Source organism: Periophthalmus magnuspinnatus, chromosome 21, assembly GCF_009829125.3.
Source record: "Periophthalmus magnuspinnatus isolate fPerMag1 chromosome 21, fPerMag1.2.pri, whole genome shotgun sequence".
In the NCBI taxonomy this organism is placed as follows: domain Eukaryota; kingdom Metazoa; phylum Chordata; class Actinopteri; order Gobiiformes; family Gobiidae; genus Periophthalmus; species Periophthalmus magnuspinnatus.
The window spans coordinates 25,078,618-25,103,915 of record NC_047146.1 but is presented as its reverse complement, the minus strand read 5'-3'; the positions used below and the strand labels follow the sequence as shown (position 1 = coordinate 25,103,915).

General features: G+C 36.6%; 1 protein-coding gene across 1 annotated transcript in view; it reads right to left on the bottom strand.

Annotated features, from left to right (window-relative positions):
• thsd7ba (thrombospondin, type I, domain containing 7Ba) overlaps window positions 1-25,298 on the bottom strand; it is a 273,568-nt gene that overhangs the window by 67,913 nt on the left and 180,357 nt on the right. The window contains exons 11-14 of the mRNA XM_055230668.1: window positions 23,264-23,379; window positions 20,616-20,748; window positions 19,788-19,891; window positions 8,701-8,892 (exon numbers count right to left, since the gene is read on the bottom strand). Of these exons, the coding sequence (XP_055086643.1) occupies window positions 8,701-8,892; window positions 19,788-19,891; window positions 20,616-20,748; window positions 23,264-23,379 (545 nt within the window). The remainder of the gene's footprint in view (window positions 1-8,700; window positions 8,893-19,787; window positions 19,892-20,615; window positions 20,749-23,263; window positions 23,380-25,298) is intronic.

Below are 25,298 nucleotides of genomic sequence, written 5' to 3'. Positions count from 1 at the left end.
ATGAATCTTTTGTCAAGTGTAAGTCAGTACAATTAAAACTCAAAGCACTCACAGGGCAGCTTTAAACGAAGACATTAACCATATAAATGTAAAAGGCCCCACAGATTTTTAAATGGATTATTTTATATCTTATGGTGTACAATACGTTAGAAATGTATATAGGTTTTATCAGGATGGGCATTATTGTGTATTATTTATACACACAGACAAGGAAGGAAGGTAGGTAAGGTAAGGCAATTTATGACAAATGTACAATTATCTTAATCAGGAATTGTAATTTTTCTAGTGAAATGTCCACCGACATTTGTTTCTATAAAGAATGTCATAGCTTTACCTGGAATTTTCTACAGTGTGCCATTAAACTTAATATATTTCTATAGAGGCAGACAGGTGACACAACGAGGCCCAGTTCATGTAAGCAGAGAGGTGAGGTTGCTAAAGTAAGAAAGCATGTTTTTCATGGTATTTCAAGGTAATCAGTAACATCTCCAAGGAGACAAGCAGGTAGCAGGCCCTCCACCAGAAAAGTTACATATTATACATTTAAGTACTGGTACCAACTAAAATCCATGACTGCTCATTGTAAACCTAGCAATCCCCTCCAGTACTTTTTTGAGTAATCACACCATCCAACCAACCAAGCATTAAATGATTTAGTAGTAGAACAATGCATTTGATTCAGACTTATTTTACATATAGCATTTATTCAGTGTGAATACTACAAATAGCAATAACCTATGGTGGAATGTGAGAGAGGAAAATCATAATTCTTCAGCTCTGAATGCAAACTAGGAGGCAGCGATTCATTTTTAACCAAACTGCGAGAGTGCATGTGAATCAGCCATATGCCACCCTCTGCCTGTCTATATGTAGCGCCCAGAGGTCAGCATAGAGCACCTCCATAATGTCCATGCATAAGAATGAGCAGCTGATCAATGCATCTACAGCATATAGAGTGACCACACTGTCTAACTCCTCGGGCAATTGGTTCAAAATACGGGCTTTATCGATCAACATAATCAATTTAGATATGTGGTTAAGGGCAAGGAAAGTTGAAGGCAAGAAGGCACATCCTGGGTGAAATGAGTACATGTACTAATATAGAATCATTAAACAGTTTAGTATACAATTTTCCAGCTGCTGTATTCATATTGACAGCTACAGGACCACATATATAGTGTTGGTCAGGGAGGGGATCTAGGTTAAATTTGCGAAAAGATTGCGAAATCAAATACGACAAATCAAACAGAGAGGCAAAGTGACCCATTTTATGCAATGTGGGGTTTTTTTCTACTTGACAGCAATTATTTTAGGGGTAGCACACAAGGATTTAAAGGGCCCATATTACACTATTTTCTGAGCCATGCTATAACATTGTTTCCTCATCAAAAACATACCCGGAGTTGTGTTTTGTTTCATTCACCCATGTTTAACACATAAACACTGCATATTTAGGCTGAGTCAAAAAACTTACCTCCACGTACCTTCACTAGAAACATTTGGGTGATTTCAGCTATGGAATTGCCAATCTCTACTGAACAGAAGGTTAAAAAAAAAAAGGTGGAACAGATAATTTTGAGCTCTGGAGATGTAGACATAGTAATAATGCATGATTACTCAAACATGTGTGAATGCAGCAAAACACAACTCCAGGTATGTTTTTGAAAAGGTAACGTCATTATAACATCTCTTAAAGCTCAGAAAAAAATAGTATGCTCTTATAAACTAATGGACCTCAACCTTGCATCTTCTGAAGTATAGCAGCAGTGAGTTCAAGTGTCAAATATCCCAGAATCCTCCAGTGCGCTTTGAGGTTTGAGGTGCAGCTGATGAAATACTGCAATGGAAAAGATGATGGATTTTTATCATTGAAGCTGCATATGGAACAGTAATGTGTCGGCTGCACAGGAGAAAGCACTGTGGGTTTCAGTGCTCATAATAAGACAGGAGTGATGTGATTTGAGGTGAAATTAAACTTGTTAGCGACATAACCATGCACGAAACGATGATTATTATCCATATGATGATGCATCTCCTATTGGATTTGCACATTCTGCTGTGGATTCACCATCTGAGTCTACAATATGTTGCTAAACACATTGCTGGCGGAAAGCACAATCTTCATTTATTCGTACATTCATCTTCTTCCGCTTTTGGATAAGATCTTTCCCTGCAACTATGTGTCTTAGGCAGGGAAAAACTTTGAGCAATAAACAGTTGCAGTGGTGTCGATGAGACACATATACTGTAGTAGTACCCCCTAATTTACTCAAGTTACCAATAATAAGAATTTCCTACATAGCCCTGTCACAATAACACATTTTGAAGTGTGATATATTACTAAAGTAAATATAGATGATAAACGATAATAACAAACCATGAAGCAGAATTATTCACTAAATGTTGATAAATTGTTGATCTGTATAAATTAATAGCAAAATGCAACACTTAAGTGGTTAGTTTGTGTACTATTAGTTCATTATTCAACTTCTATGGCTCACATCTTATCATATCGCAGAAAAAATAACCAAAAATTTCCCACTAATACAAAGAAAAAGTACCCACAGTAAATACTGCCCCCCCAAAAATGTTTGTTCCATTTATAATATATTGAACGATAAGTTGATATTGTAATTATTTTGACAGGCCTATTCTTAGATATTCTATATATCTATGAAATGAAATATTATATCTTTCGAATAATTAACAGTACTCAAAGTAAACTACAAACAAGAAGCTGAAATCCATGAATACTGTCCTGTACATTAAAAAAAATAAAAATAAATACAACTGCCACATGCGCCAAAATGTTATTTGGTGAAATATTTTGTAAAATTAGTTAGTTAGTTAGTTAGTTAGATAGATATAAGGCAGCGTCCACCAATGATCTCACCAGAACTGAGGAAGCAGCTTGGATGAGCAGCGAAATGTCTTCACTCTTACAACTTTTTGTCCAGTTGACAGATTTTATATTTTTCTTTTGCTATAGATCAGACCTGGACGACTGAAAGATTACACATTTAGAAAGCTGATTACATAAAATAAAATAAAAATTAAAAAAATAAGAGCTATAAAGCTACTTGAAAAAGTTTCGTTCCAAAGTTTCTAAAGAATTTGCACTTCATAATCACATCTTGGTTTTTGGACAGTGGAAGCCAGAACAAACTCTCAGGATACAGGGACTCCACCCAGAAACAGAGATCGACAGCAGATTTACAGGCAGCCAACTTTTCCATAGAAGACAATGCCCTGTTTATCATAGCGTTGCATATGGAGTGGTAATAAATGAGGCCCCAGATGGTTTGTGCTAGCAGACATATTGCTACATATTGTGCATCAGCAGTGGATCATTAAAGAGGCTGAGGTTTGCTATACAATGTAATTACACATTATTATGAGACTTGTGCTAGTCGATATCATTTAACACTTGACAATTAGGTGATAAACCTTCATTTACAGATAAACCTGTTAAGACATAGCATTGTCTTTACAGTTGGAGGAACAGCTGGTGTAACATATAGGCTTCAATATGATTTTCTGTATTATAATGTGTTTTCTGTGAGTCCCATTGGATTAGACATTGAGAACATGTGACTTCAGTAATGAGTTTAAGGTTTTAATTAATTCAGCTCCCAATGATTAAGAAAACAACAGGCGTAATTGAAAACAATAACTTACTATGCTATATACCAACAGAGATGGCGGGTGGTAGGCACAAGGCAGCAGGTATCAAGCTTGTAAGGCAACGCAAGTGACATTAATAGGGGTAAATAATATTTTGTTTTTAAAGGACCATATGTGTAAAATAGCCGTGTGTATAGAAAAAGCCACACATGAACTTGAAAGACAAAATACATTCCCTTCCATTGTATCTGACTTAAGTCAACTTGGAGACTACATGGTTCATGCTTTTGACAGTGTTCACAAGTTGTAATAACACAACAAGTTACAGGTTTCAGTAACAATAATGAATTTATTTTACTGACTGCATGTGGCAAAAGAGTAAACCTTGAAAATCTACAGAATCCAATACAAATACCAGTCAGTTCTATTGTTATTCCACTTTGTTCTATTTTAACTCTGTGAACATGAGTGTAAAAATGAACAGAAGAATCATGGCACCCAAAAAACATGCTTGCAAACAAAGAAATGTGTTGAAAATACTCAGTTAGGGCTGTACAATCTTCAAATTCAAATCCATATTGTCAATGGGATTTTTATTTGTCATTCCAGTGGCAGTGGGGACTGAAATCTACATATACTTCATGGACACCTTTTATTTTGTGGGGGTGGAAGGGCAATAATCAGGTCCCCATGAGATAAATTTTTGAAGATTAGGTCAACGATGTGGTTTAAAATTAAGACATGGATATAAAACAAATGCCGGTTAGTAGTCCATAGTAATTATGAACATAAAATTGGTATCAGTTTTCAGCACAGCACCAGAACTTCATGAGTCAGTGTTCTGCAGGCATCACGAGGGCTGGTCAGAGCCTTCTCTCATCCCTAGTCATGGTTGAGATCGTACTGTAGTGCGTCAAGCAGGTTGTTGCATGATGGAAATAGGAGTGATGCATGGAGTATGTGTGCATGGGACAAAGAATCTTGAGTTGAGTTTGAAGACACCTCCTGGTCTTCTCATGCAGTCTTTAGCTAGTCTTCATTGGCTCGCTCTGTGTTGGCGTCAGAGGTGAGGACTGGACCAAGGGGATGGGTGGATCTTGACAGAGCATCCAGGCTTTGGTGATGAAATAACCACCCAGTCAGTGAATTTGAATGTCACTGACTTTTTATCTCTGCTAGGAAACACCTGTCCTTGAGGAGGTGTTTCCTATGCAAATTTGTAGGTGTGGGTTTTACATAGAGTAGTCCTTTAGTTTGAAACCTTAGTTTAAAATAGAAAATAAGAAACATAATATGAGACATACATGAGACATTCGTTAGTTTACGTTAGTTTTCCCAGCCTTGGAGGTTCTGCCTTTTGTTTGGTGGTGTGGGCAGGATGTCTCTTTCCAGCAAATTGTTGGATTAGCACTGGGATAAAATACCATCATCATTTTTGGAGTTCAGGTAGTATTACTACACACACTTGCCTGCATTGCATTATAGTTTTACACTTCTATTACCTCTTGTTATAATCTGGTAGTGTAGTATATTCACGTGTGCCCTCGACCTCCCGTGCTCCCAGTGAGCTCTCCATCTGATTCCACTGCAAACATTGCTCATGGAGTGAACCCAGTGCTCTCCTCTAACAGTCTGTCCCATCTGCACCGCTGCTGGGGGTTGATTGAGGAGCGCAGGGGTGGCATCGCTTCACTCTGACAACTACATTAGCGCTGATAGTCCCGCATAGGCCCATTCACACCACAGCCAAATCTGCATTTTAGTGAGCCATCCCCCACATGCTTCAGTCATCACTGCTGCAGTGTCTGTTTAGGGTTTCATATCTTCAGCTTTTGTAACACCAGACTATGTGTGACAACATTCAACTGTCTGGTTTGTTTTCAATAATACAATTATGCTTAATGGTATAAAAAGTTATACACATGTACACACTATTATAATTTAGTTTGCGGTAACAGTACACTTCACGTTGACAAAATTAAAAGATTTGAACATTTATGTTTTTTTTTTCAATTTTTTGGTTTATTGTAGTTCATTTACAGTTTTGTCCTTCAGATTTAATTAACTTCAAAATCAAATCAGATGTTGCTTCCAGGCACTTACTCTTACAATTACTCTTACTCGACTAGTTTCCTCTAATTTCTTGGGCCACTACTTTGTACTACTTGATTAGTATTATTTTGAAGAAATTTGAGTGATCGCATCCACAGCGCCGGGAAGTCAAACTCAGGCCCTTCTTGATGATGTGAATTGTTAGTCCTTTAGCCCTTGTGTTTAATATGGAGCCAAACTTGCCACCCAAAGCATATAACAACACTATTAAAATTCTCTCCCTGTTCAGAAGTTGACAGGATCACAGTATGCCTAGACTTTCAAACATCTCGTATTAAAATCTGTCGAGCATTGGACATACATATATCTTTACTGACAGTTTAAAATGGATTTCTCTGCCACAAATGTGTAACACTGCTTTTCAATCTACTGCATTTTACTCCATATTTCAAAGTAAAACATAAATGCAAGTCATAAAACGTCCTTCACAGTGACATAAATACCAGAATACCAAATAAACGCTCTGCAAAAGGCTCATGTTGTAAATGGAGAAGGAAGTACTCGGACTGATAATAGATAGAGCGGGCCTGGTTCTTGTAAATGTCATATATGTCAAGGCAGAGTGCAGCCAAGGTAATTTCATCCCAATTAGGATAACTTCACTGAAATCTCAAAACCAACATGTCAAAATGTCAACAGCCAAATAACACCTGCCATGCTATTTTTACCATGTTCCCCAAACATAATTCAGTTCTAAAGTCATTCCTCGTGACAGCTGCATTTGAATCTGTGTAAACCATCGAAAACTAGTGAATTCATACTCCGCCATTAACTCGCATTAGTGCAATTATAATGAACACGCTGCACTTTGGCATAATTAAAGTGGCTCTTAATTTGTGGTTTTCTGCACAGTTCATTTCACAGTGTCAACTTTGTAGCAGTGGAAACACACACACTGATATTACTTAAAGTCAGGCTATAGACATACAAGAAAGTATTCTGTAAACTAACTACATTTTAAGTACCCTTAATAACGCATTAATACAAATTGTATTCATAATGAACAAATAGTTTATAGAAAAGATTGAATTTTAGTAACTAATTAATTAAAAGGTGAAGTTACCCCCAGTGTCTGTGTACACTGGAGGTAAGGCGGGTTAAGTGTCTTGTCTTAGGACACAATGACAGCATTCATTGTGGGAGCTGGAATCGCACCGCCAACTTGATGTTTATGTCAAGAGAGGGATTCGAACTGCCAACCTTCGGATCAATGGACAAACACTGAGCTACTGTCACCCAATGTATTTATCAAGAATTGGATATTTTTCATGTTTTATTAAGGTGAATTCAAGTTTTGGTATTAGTTATTAAAGAGTGACTGCCTGACTATAGTAAAAAAAAAAACAAGTGATGTCAAGGTTTATGAAAATTTTTAATATAAAAATCAATAACTTAAGCCAAGTTAGTATGTGCTATATACAGAGATGTTCAAAGGTGTACTCATACATTTTAAACACATTACTTCTGTCTTCTTTGGCTTTTTCATATTTATATTTTCTATGTGGAAACATAATGCTGCAGCGCACATACAAGGGGCATACAAAGACACATATTCTCTTTCACTGGTTTAACACACTAAACTGTTAAACCTATCAATGTACTTTGGGCCAATGCAGCCGGCAGTGTTAAAGCCAGGTAAACAAACCAAAATTCAGCTTTCATTATTGTTACGACCTACTGAACAAGAGCATGAAAACAGCCGAATCCAGCAGCTCTGGGCTAAGACTTCTAAGAGTATTATAGAAGGAGACAGGCCATGTTTACTGCGAGCCCTCTGGCACTGGATCAAATATTCATGAAGACAAATAGTAGCCAGCCTGGTCTGCAACCACGGCATGTAACTCACTTTTGACCATCTGCGCCCAAATACAGGATTACAGGGCCTTATTTGGGCTTGACATAATTCTATAGGGCCAAAGAATACAAACAAGATTAAACTATTTATATACATCTATCCCTGTATAGCACAAATTGCATATTCTGGATACTTTAAGTTGCTGTACCTGATTCTTGCTGGCTAGAAAACATTAAAACAAACAAAAACAATTCATTTTAAACGGTTTGCAGCAGTCCAAAGTTATCTCTCACTTAACTTATGCATTCAGAGCATCCTAATTTTTCACTGCAATGAGTTTATAAGCACATTTCACAACTTTCAGAGGTAAGAGTAGGTCATCACCGTAATGCTAACAACAACTAGCATGCTAACTGCACACTTCCTGATTATCTGACCATGAAATCATAATTGGATTCAGATAGTATACAGCAGATTTATTTTGACCTGAAGAGCTACTGGCACAATATATTTGTACTGGGGAAAGACACATTTTTATGCGAATACATGGAAAGTGGTATAGTTTGGACTGCTGCAATACAGTATACACTGGTAAAATCTGTAGCACATATACAGCTCAAAGCACTTCTAGTTTAGTTATCCAACAAAAACTGCAACTGAAATAGTAGCAATGAAGTCAGTACTACTTGAAATGTGAGTTAGAATAGGAGCAAAAACTGTAAGAAGGCATAATGGTTTCTATCATTTTCGCACTCCAAATTGTATTGTGAATGATTAATGCATCCACTCCCACTGCTCGGTACTTACTTTGTTCTTTAATTTTTTTTTCCACTATGCAGGCGTTTTAGGGGAGAAAATCTGCTTTTTGCAACCGATCACGTTTATGGTGCCATGCCATACAGAGGCAGGTGGAAATCAGCTCCATAGTTTTGAACTTAATGAGTCTGGTCCTATTAAGTCATTTTAGATCAAGTTAAAAAGCTGAAATGAAAACTCAGATATCGCATGCCACAATGGGAATTTTAAGAATATGTGCACTTCTACATCGGATGGAACTTTCATTTCATTTTGGATAAGTAGCAATGACTATCAATTCTCACAACTACAACAAGATTAGATATTTAAAAAGCCAGATGATGTGTTCCTAACCCAACCCACATGCCACCTACCTGCAAGCGAACGTTTTCGGGCTCTGAAGGTTCCACAGCCAGAGCACTCGGTGAACTTGGACCAGGCGGTGAAGGAGCAGTCATCTTTACAAGGCACTCTGCAGTTACGGGTCTGAAAGGGCAGGGGTCCAGCCCATAGCAGGCATGAGCTCATGTTAGCTGCCTCTCCACTCTCACCAATGCAACTGACTCCTGTAAAAGACAGTAAAACTTCAAGCTACAGGTATGCAGAAATGTATCCATGTGTTATATAGAGCTGTATAGAGCTGAAAAATGTGTACCATTGCCATACCAATAACAAATCCAAACAAACAAAATATTCAATGTTTTGAATGCAAAATGTATGTATGTATGTGTGTGTGTGTGTGTATATATATATATATATATATATATATATATATATATATATATATATATATATATATATATATATATATATATATATATATATATATATATAGCTGAGTTGTTTTATTTTTTTAATTTTTTTTAATGTATTTAAATTTTTCTGAGATTTCTATTTTCTGAGATGAGATAACACAAATTTAATCACCTCTAAGCTGGCAAGCAGATATTCCTTTTAAATTAATTCTACTTTCAAAGACAACGACACTATAAGACTTCTTTGATGGATTATATAAAAACAAAACATTCATAGATCCTATTTTATTTATTAAACCCTATGCATTTGACAGACAGTATTTATTATAATGCAGAGGCCTCGTAAAGATGAATAAACTAAGCGCCCAGTGTTGAAGCTGCAGCATATGTGGGTTTATGCTGGGAATAATTACAGAGAACACAGAGGAGCAGATGGGTTATTTCTGCTACACCTGATCTGAGTTTAATTATCAGCAAGAAACATTTAGCGGCAAAGCCGTCACGTCTATTGTTGTAACACTGCTGAAGAAATGAGCAGAAAAGACATTTATAGTATGAAATTGGAACGTCAAATTTTATTGTTACAATTACTGTGAAGAAACATCATGTTTTTAGGGTTATTACACCATGACCAAACAGTGAAATGCTTTATTCACCTTCACTCACACTGTCTAATAGATTAGCTTTTGTCTAGTAAATGTGACAGCCAAATTAAAAAACACTTTGTGTTATGTTTGCTTTTGAAATTTGCTTCTACAATTCTCAAAATGATTATACTTTAGTTCTCACGATAATTTGAATACTTAATTCAACAAATAATCTTGACATCCCTAGATACAAGTGGTGGAAATTTGTATTCAAGAAAATTATATTTTATATATTTGAGTATATATCAGATGGTAAAGACCTGTGCACAATGGCATTTTTGATACCATTCAATTCAACAACGTTATATAAATAACATCGCAACAAAGTTAAATGCAAATAAAGGTAATAACCTCACTCAATAAACCCCAAATGACCCTGTATGTAAGTCATTGCATTATGCTGTGTCACAGTAAACACAAAAATACAAAATTACAATTGAGTTTTCGGGTTTGATGGATTGTAGTCTTTAATACAAGTGTCAGAAGTTAGTGTGGTTGTTGTAGTCAGATAAGTATAGCAGAGCAGCGACTGGGAAATCAAATGGCAAATAGCTATTTGTTACAAGACACAGTTATAGTTATAAGTACAGTACATATAGTAAAAGTAGTATAAGCAGTAAATACATTCATTTGAAGCTCCGGAAATACTACCTCCTTGAGTACCTTTCAAGAACGAACAATAAGTACTACATAGAGGCACTGCTGAGAGCACACACATATACATATATATACACACATGTATGTGTGGAGCCACACCATACCTGTTTTTGTGTGTGTGTGTGTGTGTGTGTATATATATATATATATATATATATATATATATATATATATATATATATATATATATATATATATATATATATATATATATATATATATATATATATATATATATATATATATATATATATATATATATATATATATATATATATATATATATATATATATATATATTATATATATATATATATATATATATATATATATATATATATTATATATATATATATATATATATATATATATATATATATATTATATATATATATATATATATATATACACATACATATATACATACATACTCTAAAGTCTTAAAGCCACACAGCTTAGACCAAAGACACTATACCAGACACAAGGAAAGGAAATCTCATTATGATGCAAATCTATGCAGCAAGGTGCTCCCAAATTTACTCTACACAGACAACCAGGAGAGGGAGCACAATTCATTAGCTGCTGCCAAACGAACAAGCCCACACAGCCTGACAGAGGCAGAAAACCAATTAAAGCTGCAAGCAGCATTGAACGGCCCTCCTGGGCTGCACTTTGCACTCCACTGACCTGGCACTCCCTAAAGATGGCGCTAACACTGACAATTTGTGAAGGTGACAATCTCCAAAATAATAGGGTCTACTGGTCTGCACGGAACTGTCCAAAGATGGGGAGCAGGACCACCAGTGTCCAGCAACACAATCCCATCATCCAGGCTATGGCCCAAAAAAGATACTTCAAAAAACACCAAAAACCCAGTTAACCCTCGAAGAAAAACTCAAAGAATGTGTGAAAAAAGGACTTGCAAACCAGTGTTACGGCCCCTGGCCGTTAGCTCCTCCTACCGTGTGCCTCTCCCCTTTTCTCTCTCTCTCTTCCTCTCTTTCGGCCCCTCCAGTGTGTCCCACAGCTGGTGTTGATTGACAGCCCTGCTCTACCTGCGATTGGAGGGACAATCAAGGCTTGGCCAATTGTCGCCCTCCACCTGTGGCTGCTCCAGTTTAAAGGGACCCGCCTCCTGCTACTCCTGGCTGCCAGATTCTGGTTGTAAATCGGCATGCCATTTCATTGACTTTGCACTCTATTCTTAGAGCCTCCTTTTGTTGCCTTTATGGTTTTTTTTTGTAATTCTAAGTTGTTAACTGCCCTTCATTTTCCCTACCTAAAAGCTACTTATTTTATTATACTATCTTGTGTTGCCTTCCTTTTTTCCCTAGGAAACGGTTTGTAACACATTGGGGGCTTGCGAGAGGACCCGGGTTCAAATCCTGGACGAGCCCCCAGTAGGGCTGCCAGTGCAGTGCCAACCTCTGTCCCAGTCCCAGATCCAGCTCACCTGTGCACCAGAGCATCAAGGTGCTAACCAATGTACTGCTAACCAAGGTGCTGCTAATAAACGTGCTGCTAATCAGCATGCTGCTAACCAACATGCTGCAAATCAACATGCTGATAACCAAGGTGCTTACAATGGCCCGTATTAAGGTTTCAGAAAGACTAAGAAGTGGAGGACCAGGAGGGGGGAGTACATGGACAAACCCTTTATGAAGCACCACAATAAGGAGCAGAGGAGAATGTACCAAGCTACCAATGTACCCAGCTACAAACAGGACAATAGGACAGTCTGTAAGGAGACCAGGAAAAGCTGGAGGAGGCCTATGAACTATTAACTTAGTTAACCCTTCATTGATGCACATTTAAAATGTAAATAAAAAACTGCAACTGCAAAAATGAAATCAGTGCACATCTGTTTTAATGATCAATACAAGTGATACAATTTTCATGAAAGTACAGTTTGCACTTACACTACTCAATTTTCTCTGACCTCCAACATATATCTATACATGTGCAAAAGACACTTGATTTGGTTATATTTAGTTTTGTCTAAATTAGTATATATTTAAACTTCCAGGTCTACTTACAACTGGCTGCAGTGACATGTACGGGTTGGGGCTGCCCACTGACCACCCATTTATTTCCATTCATTTTAGCAGTTATAAACATGGCCCAGGTCTACCCATGGGTGTTTAGACACAACTTGATGCCAGGAGTGTGTTTGGGGACATGAGTGCTTCGTGGAGCCCATGCCCTCATTGTTGGGAAAGCAATAGGCCCCATAAACTGTATGAGCACGGGCCTATTTAAAATATTCTATGCATTAGAGCAGTAATGTGTGAAAGTTGCGGGTGGGGAGTGAAGACGATAAACAACTGCAAAAATATACAAAATGATAAGAAAATTGTAAAAATGTATTTGAAATTAGTATTCTATTTCCATTACATATTTAAATTAATACAACTCTTAAACAAATCAAATACTACATATTAAATGTACAGTGTTCCCGTGTTTATTGTGGGGGTTGCGTTCTAAAAATAGCCCGCAATAAGCAAAATCAAGTAATGAGCTTTATTTTTTAGAATTATATATGTTTTAAGGCTGTAAAATGCCTCACCACACACTTTATACACTTTTCTCAGACAGGCATTAACATTTTCTCACATTTCTCTCTTGTTTAAACACTCTCAAAGTTCAAACATTTGTATATAATATCCCCCTTCCTCGATGATCGCTTTAAATTTGTTGTTCACGCCTCTGCTCCAGCAGTATCCGCAGAGGCAGCCTCTCCGTGTAGAGAAACACTTAACTCCAAAGCGTTGCTGAAATGTGTCGGCGCAGAATGTTTGATCGTCACACTGCGATCGAACACTTACATAAATGTAACCCTAATATATTATTCTTACGAGTCTCTTGAGGCTGTGGTTTTACGGGTTACAGTTAGATTTAATATGATGTATTTTCTTGCTGTCTTCCTTGCTTAAATAGACCAACATGGCAGGACAGTGTGCAGCTCGTCTTTATTCAACAACTTAACTCATCTCATCTCGTCTTGTGCGTGTTCACTCGTTACATTTTTATCGGTGCGCTCCTCAAATGCGCTGCACCACAACAGTTAGTAGGAACCAATACTATTAAGAAGAAAGTAAATAATGCATCCAACATAATATAACAAATAATATTCATTGTTAATAAAATAAGTACAAAGTAATAAACTAAATACTAATGACCCAAATAAATGTTAATACATAAAATAATATACATAAAATAAATCTAAGGTTACATAAATTTGGCTGAATGCATTCTGTACTGTACAGGAGACACGGCACGGAGATTGACTGACAATGGTCAACAGTCAGGACGCAGAACACGATGAGCGTTCATACTCTATAAAAAAGCATGCAAAATTGCAGACACAAAAAAATCTCAAAACAGCGAGACCACAAAAGGTGAATATATATATATATATATATATATATATATATATATATATATATATATGTATATATATATATATATATATATATATATATATATATATATATATATATATATATATATATATATATACACACACACACACACCCCCACACACACACACACACACACACACCCCCACACACCCACACACACACACACACACACATCAGGTAGAAACCATAATGCCAACTGAGTGAAGTGGGGGTTTTAAGGTGGAAGGGCATCTTAATGTGTATGTGTGTTTGTTTATTGTTTGTATTGTCATTTTAAGTTTAAAAACTGAGTGGGTATATTTGGATAGAACGTGTGGAAAAAAAATATGATATATTTATGGTTAATGCCCTACAGTCAAAGTGTTGCATAACCAGGGTCGGTTTGTGAAAAATACCAATGCCACAGTGTATGAGGTGGCATGAGGACAGTATGCCCTTGCAGCTAACAAATACAACCGTTTGAAACCAATCGTCAGCTGCGGTTTATTGAATGGACTAATTTTTCTCAAAGCCAATAAGAATGGTGCACAAGATCTATGTTTAAATTTACTGTTCCTTCTCTCTCTCTCTCTCTTTCTAACCCTGCAGTGCCTTTGAGGATGCTCTGATCTACAAACATGCCTTTAATCCATTTTATCGATTTCTATTTGACTTTTAAATTTTGCCCTCTGACAAAAACTCCCAGGCTCCTCTGAGTTTGCTGAGAATGTGTGGGATGCTCATTTACATGGGAGGTCTCAATAAAGTCAATGCAGCAGAGATAATAGCTATTATTACCCAGCCTTGATGGAGCACTTACGGCCAGGAGAAATAAAAGGTTTGATATTTTGTTTTGAAACGTAGGTGTTTGGGTTAAACCATAAATTTATGCATTGCTATCAACATTGACAGACAGATATTTTGCATGTAATTGGTTCTGGCCTCTATAGCGATTAGCTTAATTAGTGCCTATCATGATGAAGCCTTTACCTGGAATGTCCATTGATCCATAACTTTGTGTATAATATCGTGTGCACTTTTTCTTTGCACAATTGAGACATTTTTGGTTCTTTTTTGGCTATACGATAAGATTTAAGCCATAAAAGGTTGAATAAATTACTTCTATGACTCATAACAGATACAAACTAACTACTAACGTGTTTAATTTTAACAATATTGTAGGATTATAATAGTATTTGTGGTTTATATCAGCAGTTGGGTTATTCTGTCAGTTGCATAAATTTGTCGCAATATTATCGTTTATCATCTATATTTAATTCAGCAATAATATCGAACGTCAAAATGTGTTATCATGGCAGGCCTAATCTTGCGTCAATTCAATTCATGTAATCACTAAATATATATATATATATTTTTATCTTTTTAACTTCAGTAACTGTCATGCCATATTATAATCAAATACAGGCTTCGAACAAAGTACATTTACAATCAAAATCAACAATAAAACAATATTGTAATGTAAGGCAATTAAGTTTTTTTTTTTACAGTTAACATAAATTTAAAAATCACACAAATACCTTACCTCTACTGCATAACTACATTCTGTAATGACTCACTTTGCAAAAATACTGAAATACATCTACTCAATAATAATGCAAATTTGAAAGGAGGAAGTACAAATTTATCTAACTTGTTTCTTGCTTTAACAAACACACTGCTGCTGTTTACATCCATTCATTTTCAGTCAAACATGATTTAATTAAAGCCACATCCACAAGTCAAATAAATATAACTCATAGGTTATCAGCTCTAGCACAGCACTGCCCCTTCTTATCTCTAGTTAAGTTCATCGTTTGAATTCTGCCCTTTCTGTAAGACTGCCTATCTCCGCACGGGTTCATACCGGGTCACCACTGTCCAACCTTCACCTCAGCCTGCTCCCACATCATCAGCATTCATTTACCTTCACGCGCCTTCATCCTAAAACAAACAAGGTGAACACGAGGAACATTTTGTCAAGCTAACCCAAGGTCGTGGTTTTGGTCCTGGATAACAGAAATCCAATCACATGTAGTTCCTCACAAACAGAGATCTGGTTTGTAATGGTACTGTAGATGCCTGTGCTGAGGATTCAGTGTGGATCCGCTCATTTGGCTGTTTGCGCGCTGGCGCCTGTTATTTCAAACATGCTGCTATTGACAAAAGAGACGCTGTGGGTTTGCAGCTGCCAGGTTTCCAAGACTCTGCAGCTTTTCAGTGCAAACATGTGTTAAAATTCATGATTTACTATACCAAGCTAAATAACCTGTGCTCATCTATTCAATTTGCCGAAAGGAAGATCAAAGCTAGTTGGTTGCTGTAATTGCATACATTGCATGCATTTTTTTTTTTTTTTAATTACATTTTGTTGTATACCTATGTATACTGATGTGTATGAATGTACAGTGGCAGGCAGGAGAGGGCAATATTGACAAAAAAATATCTCTCAATATTTCTTTTTATTATCCCAGTGATATTTTTCAGACAATATTATAAGATTTCTAGCTTAGTAGACTATATCCTCAAAATTCTAACCTTGAATATATTTCTCCCACCTTTACAAGCAAGTGAAAGATGATGTTCTATAATAATAATAATAATAATAATAATAATAATAATAATAATAATAATAATAATAATAATAATAATAATAATAATAATAATAATAATAATATATGCATTGCTTTTCCAGAAGCCACGTTTGTGCCAACATCTATAGGCATGTATTAACAACCCTATAAGCTGTCATGTTACTAATGGGAAAAACATTTATCACACTATAGCGTCCGGATACTTTTGAATGATAGCTATGCTAGTATTTTGGATTGGGCTAAGTGAAAATGCTACATGACCTCAAGCATAGAAAAGGCTATTGTTGTCATTGAAAAGACTAACATTAAAACTGCTCTCCAACATGTTGACCCATTAGTATTACAAATGCTTACTGGTAATTACAACAATGATAAGTGCAGAGGACAGAGTGTGTGCGCTGTTGTCTTGCTCTGCAGTCAGACAGATAAGCCCGGTACTGGTGATCCCTAATTATTCAGTAAATATTTGCCAATGTGTGTGAGTGTTTGTAGAACCAGACTGTCAGGGTTACCGCCGCACTCCTGATGCTGCTCCAAGCTGCCCCTGGCTCGGATGTGGACAACACTTTTAAATTAAATGCAGTGGTTTATTTGTGGAGGACAGTTGTTGTGAAAAACTTGTCAGCGCTAAAGCACAAAGACTATGATAAACTGGTCTTAATAAATGTGTGTCCGAATGTCCACATTAGCTCCTAACCCCTCATTCACTACACGGCCCTGCTCTCGTTAGCTGACTATATAGTGCACTAATTTACAGAGCATTTTGGACACGCAGCTCACTACTACACTACCCTGCACTATTAAAAATACCCAGATAAAACTTGATTTCTGTCATAAATAATGATCATATTCGACTGGCACACAAGTATTTATAGACTAACAATAACCATACATGTTTTTTTTGTTTTTTTTATGCCAAACTGGCTCTCATCTCAGGTAAACTGACTGGATTCATCAGCTTTTTGTCTGAGATGTGGGAATTATTGCTCTTTAAACAGCTCAAACTAAGGTAAGTGCCTAATGCTAGTACGTATTTTACGCAGAAACAATTTATTTAAAAGTGTTTTAATCATAACCAAGAATCAAAAGTGTGATAAAACAGCACTTCTGCTTTCATTCAGTCATGTTATTTCCAGATAAAGGGTTGTCACTCTTTACTGTTGTTTTTCCAGCTCCTGTAATGCATTGTGGCCTATATTGACTGGTAGAGTGACCAGCGCTGGACACTACTTTTCAAAGTGCATTGTAGGAAATTTGAATGCACTACTTTTTCACCAACTTGACATTGGGACAGCACTAAAAATGGCTTGACTCCCAAATAGTGCCGTAAATAGGGAATAATAACTAATAATAATAATTCACCGACACAGCCTGCCATCCACTTAGACTCAATTTAAGGAAAATGATCAAACATCTTAAAAATATGAGCAATGTATTATTATGAATCAATTTCTCAGCATGAAAGCCTATGAAATATTTTACCCATTCATGCATTATTATTATTATTATTATTATTATTATTATTATTATTATTATTATTATTATTATTATTATTATTATTATTATTATTACTGTTATTATTATTATTATTATTATTACAGTATTGTGTTGAGAAGCAGCACAATACTCAATTATTTCTTTACATATAATTTTTTTTGAATATTATATGGCTGTTTGTCATTTTTGACACTGAACTGAATGAACCAAAAGTAAATCCCAAGCAAACTCTTTATTTAAGCACATTTTCAGGCTGCACTTAACTTTTCCAAATGTCACAGGTATTTAGCCAAACTTTAATTTTATTCAAATAGGAGGTAGTAAAGGTCAATGAGACTCACACTTAACCTACGAGTAGCACACACTAAATTTCCCAAGTCCTCTCTAAAAGTCATGGGATTCACTTGAGAAATGTCATTCATAATTACATTGCAGGGTGAAAGTGAACCATGGGAGAGCGGAAACTTCTCAGGGCTGCAGTCACCACCATCCTGGGCTGGAGCAGGAAAAAGGACAGAAGAGTGGGATTTATTGGGACATTTGCTCTGGTCTAAAGGAGTTTGAAATCATCCAATTAACACTGTAGCTTTTTAATGGCCGAGGCCATCTTTAGTACTGCTCTTAGAGGAAGAATGTGTCACAGCACAGGCTAAATATACCATGATATGTGACTGGCGGTTATGATTAGAAACTGCAGGGATATAGAAAAGTCCAATGACAGCATTTGGATGACAAGCGCTGACAGTAGAATCTGTAGATCTTGTCTATATTCTCTACCAACTGACATTTGAAATTTGTTTTTTTTGGCTTTTTCTTGCTTAGGCTTGAATCCCACTTCAATCTGTCTTTGTGTCCTCAAGCAAGACACTTGTGTGTGAATGGTTGATGGTGGTCAGACGCTCCAATGTTGCAGATTGCCAGTTTCACCTCAGTCTACCCCAGGGCAACTGTGACTACAGCAATAGTTTACCATGAATGAATAATGAATGAATAATGAGTGCAGTGTTGAGAGGCCTTTCAAGTCTGTGAAACGCAATACACATGTAAAGCATTATGAACAGATTGTAAGATGCCAAAACTATACTACACACAAAGACTGTTGGAAAAATTACCATTTCTGCATGCCATCATGTGACTGCTTAAGAGTTGACTAAATACCACAGCAGACTGATTCATTATACTGGGCTGTCATTTTTGAAAAGGTACAATCCTGTACATAACTATATTTTCCTAATACTTGAGGGTTAAGATATTTATAAATATTCATTCCTCCACTTGCATTATTCAAAGTAATGGCATATAAATAGTGAAAATGAAAAATATGATAATGTCATAATAAAAGTTTAATTAGTGGCTTCCCATTAACTCTAAAAAGTTCCTGTTGATTGAGAATCATTTGCGTTCATGGCTTTGTTCTCATTGCCCTACATTATGTATGCCTGGTGTCTGCACACGAGTATCTTTAATTGTTAATTTGTGGTGCGTAGCTCTCTCCAAGTCTAGCTTAATGGCCACAACATCTCAAACAAGGAAGACAACTTTATTTTGGAGATAAACTTGATATTGTTTTGCTGGTTGTCGCCCATAAGGGTCTGTATTGTTTATTTAATCTTTCAACCCACTGCAGAAGTAAAAACGTGTCTATGGTACTTGTTGAATTCATTAATAGGAAAGCACTATTGTGATGAGCTAATCAGAGCAAGCAGACAGAAGGTGCATCTTGTTAGACTATGTGAACAAATTGTCTCTTCTTGGCTATTTTGCATCCCTTGCTTGTTAAAGGTACCGCTGTGAAGGGGCTATTAGGTCTCATTAAATAAACAGGGTAAATAGATAGCAGTGTGAAGCCTACAGAGGAAACAAAGCAGACAGTGACAGCTCCCACCAAGTTGAAAACAAGACCAAGGCCTTACCTCTAGTCTCCAGTCCATCCCCACACAGTTCTCCAGGACCGGCTAAACCGCGCCGTACTGAGTCTTGGACTATGCTACAGCTGTGCCACTTGTGGGTCCTCCATCTATAATAAACATACTTAATATTTAGTCCAGATGTTTAAGACAATATACACAGCTTTATTTATGGTCAAAAACACAAGATGTTCTCAAGCCTTTTATACCAAGTAAGATAAGATTTTGCTTTCTGAGTACCACCAGATCAAAACTATTACGAGTCTATTTCGGGGTCTGAACCAGGTCTATACTTGGGCTATACCATTGCAATAGCAGTACCAGGAATTACCCAAAAGTGAACCAAAAAATGGATTCGACTGACTCTAAATTGACCAAATATTAGAAATGTAGGTCTAAGGTCTAAACCGAAGGAGCCTGAATACCACCAGTAGTACATATACCGCAGTTTGAGAAGCACTGTAATAAAACATGGTTAATGTAATGCCTAAAGCTGTCATTTAGCATTGTTTATTCTTAGCATTTTGGTATAGAATCTGAACATGAATGTTACCAATGACTATCCTTTATTAAAAAGAATAAACTCACTATATAAATAGGTTATTAAGGACAGTGGGGTGATGAATTAAAAAAGCTGTGTCACAAAGGTAGAAACTAGATTAAACCAAAACCAAAACCAAAACCAAAGACACACAAGTCTGCATTCTATTTGTTTAGAGAACACAAAATCTCTCTTGTGACTCTATGTGACATCTCTATATTTCATCATCTTCCCATTTTGTACTTCAGCTATATTAAGTTACACTAAAACAAAGTGACAAATGATGCTTTTACCTGTAGACCGGACAAACAGGAATGGCTTCACATTCTCGCTCCTCGTAAAGTGTATCGGGACACTCTTGGCCTCCATTAGACGGCCTCTGAATGATGGTCCGGTATCGAGACTGGGTGGCGACGCTTCCATTTTCTGCACAACATGAAACACAATCTGTAAAAGCATATTCACAGATATATTTAAAGAGGACATACTATGCTTTATTCAGGTACTTAGTATTGAACTATAATATGAATGGGTCATAATTTAGCTAGAGCTGGTTGTCTGCAAAGGTAAAAAAGAGAAAAAAGAAGAAAAAAAAACAATATAATACTTTTTTAAGGCTAAATATATTGTGGTATTCACCCTGCTGTTTTGACTTGGGTATGATTTTTCAATGTATGTGGGACCAAGTTATTTAAAAATGAAATCCATATAATATTAAAAGGCCCAGTATTAGTATGTTATTATTTTTCAAATATCTACATTCAAATATAGGATTAGAAAGTTATTTAACCATTTGAAGCTGAAACTATGTTTTGTATCAAAACCTCTCTATTCCCATGGCTGTTTTAAGTAGTCTAAACAATATTGATCTAAAACAGCTTAATAATAGAAACAGGTCTATTGAGCTCTTGTTCAAAACTGCAGAACCTGCTTCTTCATAGTGGCATTTCTCCATAGAAAGCAGCGTATTTTCATTTGCGCAAGCGTATCTCTCAGAGTATTCTTTTTTTTTTTTTTTTTTTTTTTTTTAAATATAGCATCAAATAAAATTTACCTATTACAACTTGTGTCAAAATAACCCTGGCAATGTGTCTTGTAACAGGGGGTCACATGCTTTAACACACACAGAAAGCATCACCTACATCGCAGACACAATCAATATCCATCATTAAACATAAGTCAGAGACCAAGACAACCACGAGGAACCACCAATACAATCGAAATCTGAAATTAGACTAGCACCTGTAACAAACTGTGCTTTTCCAATCTGCTGCCATAACAGGAATTGACTACATTTAAATGTAAGGGCAAATTTTTTTCCAGCAGAAATGTGAGCTTAGTGCTTGAGAGCATAGGCCCTGGAGAGGAGTGTGACCCTCTGATGTGGAGAGAGGCTGGATAAACAAGTGTAGTGGAGGAGATGGTGATTAGGACGCCCTTGTGCTGAGATGTCCTCCACTCCTCAGCTCCTCTTGTTTTCGGACACTGCGCTGGAATGGCTTCATTTGGCTTACGCTGCAAGGCTCATTACACCGCGCTAATTACTAAACACTGGAAATGGTGCAATTAAGAAAGTCATTACATCATCAGTGCACCCAGTGGACTACAGCATATTTACAGAGACGAGTCAGCTGCTCATGTCTTTTAAAAACAATTACATTCTTTTCATTGATGCACATTAGAAATCATTAAAGAGACATTTTCATCTTGATGTGTGCCCTGAAGTAATGGCCAGTTAAATGTACACATACAATTACTGAACAACAAAATACATGAGGATATGTAATAATTATAAATGTTTTCATTTCACTTTCAGACCATTTCACAAGTGACAGATTACAATACTAATGGATTTGTATAGCTGTCATTGTTTTGTAATAGTCACTTTCATTAAGAAGTAGATCAAACATTTTAGACATTTTTAGATCAAAAAGCAAATTATCACACGTTTGTTACCAGTTTATTAGCATCTTAATTTGAATGAGTCATTATAATGAACTTAATCAAACAGCAAACACAGATAGTTCCATTACTGCCTCACATTTATATAAAAATTGTATTTATAATTTTAATCAATAGCATAAGCATAATTATCAGCACGATTTGCTTTGTACAGTGCCTTGTTTAAACAGTGATGCGTTCTGCTCATAGACTGCATAAACAAGTGGACTAAGGGAGTGTGATGTCACCCTTAGCATTCGGCTCCGGTCAAATGAAGCTCATCAAGGCTAGCAATTATAGGGGTGAATTTGGAGCATAGTTCCATATTTGAAATTTCAGCCGCAAGTATCATAGCAACCAAAGACCTGATCTGGAGCAAGGCTGTTGAAGTTAGCGCCTCTTTCTGCCTCTTAAACCGATGGTTTAGCAGGGAGCAGGCACTTAGCAAAGCTGTCGGTCGAATTTGTTGCTAATGCTAGCAGGACCTTGGGGAAAGTAGGTTGCCTGATTTCTCTGTTATTAATGTTACGTACACAATAGTTAAATAAAAACACCAGGAGCATGTAGAGCGGGGTAATACGAACATTTTAAGACCAAAATGACAAGCCTGACAGTAGCAGTTAAAGAGAGAGGGGCGACAGATTTTCAATAGAAAGTGAATTGGAACTAGACTCGATGGAGCGCCTATGCTCACTTCCTATTTGGAATGTGGCGCCTAGCAGGTTAGCTATGTCCATTTATAAATAGAGTCTATGTATAAATGGACATAGACTCACCACATTGGGTTGTGCAAATACTGTATTCACTAACTGAGAATGTTTGTTTAGTTTATGGCACCAACGTCTTTTATTTATGTATTTATTTATTTATTTTACATAGATTTTTACAGACATACTGTTTAGCAATGGTCCATGAGTGTTTTGCATGAAGAAACCCATTTTTGACACTTGAGATGACTTGCCATTTTTATTCCTTCTTTGCTGTGCTGTGTGGCTCATACCTGGTACACAGCTGGCTGGGCAGGGTGTCCACTCACTGAAGGGTGTCACAAGGCAGTCCTTCTTACAAGGAAGCAAACAAGGTCGGACAGTTTGGGGACGCGCTGAGTCTGGACACCTGCAAATATTGAGAAAATGTTGGTCTTAAATTCAGTTTTTTGAATGATAAATGTCCACATTGTCGCCAGTAACAGGACACTGCACCATAACAGCTGCCCTGCCCTTGACATCACACACTTCCCCCACAGATACACATGATTGATCACTACCCCCTCGGCTCGTACATCCTGGACAAAGCTGAACAAATATAAAAATTTACAGTTTCCTCACATACCCCACTGCTTTTCTTGGTCCATATTTTGTCCTGTAAAAATAAAAAGACTCTTACTATCCCAAAACCTAATTGCCTTGAGCACCTGCTGAACAATTAGACTCACAATTCATCATGAGTGGCACAATATTTTCATGTTTTTAACCTCACTTTAAAGAGCAGTTTACCATCAATCATTTATTTGCAGCATTACATCAGATTGAATACACGTAACAGTGCATTCCTTTGGTGAGAAAGAATGTATTCATAAATAGGGAATTAACACACATTACATTCTTGGTGCTATGTTTTCCAAGAATTATTGATTGACTGTTTAGCTATAGCATATCATACATCTAAATATACATATCCCGTCCTTGTTAATAAGAGCAGCATCAATAAATGGAAGAATCAATCTAACATAAACAGTGTATTTACCATAGACTGTATAAACAAGTGGGAGTGTGATGTCGCCCATAACGTTCGGCTCCAGTCAAATGAAGCTCATCAAGCCTAGCAGTTATGGGGGTGAATTTAAAGTCAAGTTCCATTTTTGGAATTCCGACTGCGAGTACCATAGCAACCAAAGGGCCTATCTGGAGTGAAGCTGCTGAAGGTAACACCCCTTCCCGACCGCAGCGCTGGTTTGGCAGGGGCAAGCACTTAGCAACGCTGTCAATCAAACCCTTTGCTAACATTAGCTGGAGCGACCTCTGGGAAAGAAGGCAGCTGATTTGTCTCTTATTAATGTTGAAATCTTGATTTACAGACACAAAATAGCGAAATAAAAATACCAGGATCACATAGAGTGGGTGAATTCAAACATTTTAAGATCAAAATGAAGAGCAGCAGTTACAGAGAGAGGGGTGACAGTTTTCTAATGTAAAGTGAATTGGAGCTGAAATCGATGGAGCCTGAACTGCGCCCACGATCACTTCCTGTCTGGAACGTGGTGGCTAGCAGGTTTGCGATGTCCATTTATATATACAGTCTATGGTGTTTGTGTCAGAGTTTGCTGGAGCAGCAAATGCATACCTCTCCATCTGCCTGTCTCCATGGAGATGATGTTTCTTTGCCTGGAATGTTTCACAGTATGACATTAACTTTATGTATCTTACATGTATTCACTTTTAGTGTTCAAAAATACCTTGAAAAACATGTTAGTTGGAGTCAACACTCCACAGATTTGTGTAGACATGTAACTTATCCTGGTGATGCCACCTGAGATAGACACGTTGAATGCCCTACTGGGGGATATTCTAGGCAAAGCAAAACTAACCATAGAGACAAGCAGATCTGCCAGAAAAAAAAAATAAAATACATAAATTACCTGTGTATCTGTGTAATTTTAGCATTTCCTAAAATTTGTTTTCTTTTTTTTTCTTCTTCTTCTTCTTTCTTTTTTCATCAAGTAATTAAAGCTGTTGATTTCATTTTGTAAAGGCAAAAAAAAATCTGTTAAATGTTCAGTGGGTGGTAAAGCCTGTGTGAGCTGGACTCCATAGAGACAAGCAGGTGGCGGACACTCAATCAGAAAAAAAATAAAATAAAAAATAAAATACCTAGTGTACCTTTAACTACATATTTTAGCATTTCTTGAAAGTGTTTATATATTTCATTTATCAAGTAATTAAAGCTGTTGATTTCATTTTGTAAAGGCAAAAAATCAATTAAGTGTTCAGTGGGTGGTAAAGCCTGTGTGAGCTGGACTCTTCCTACGAGTGCAT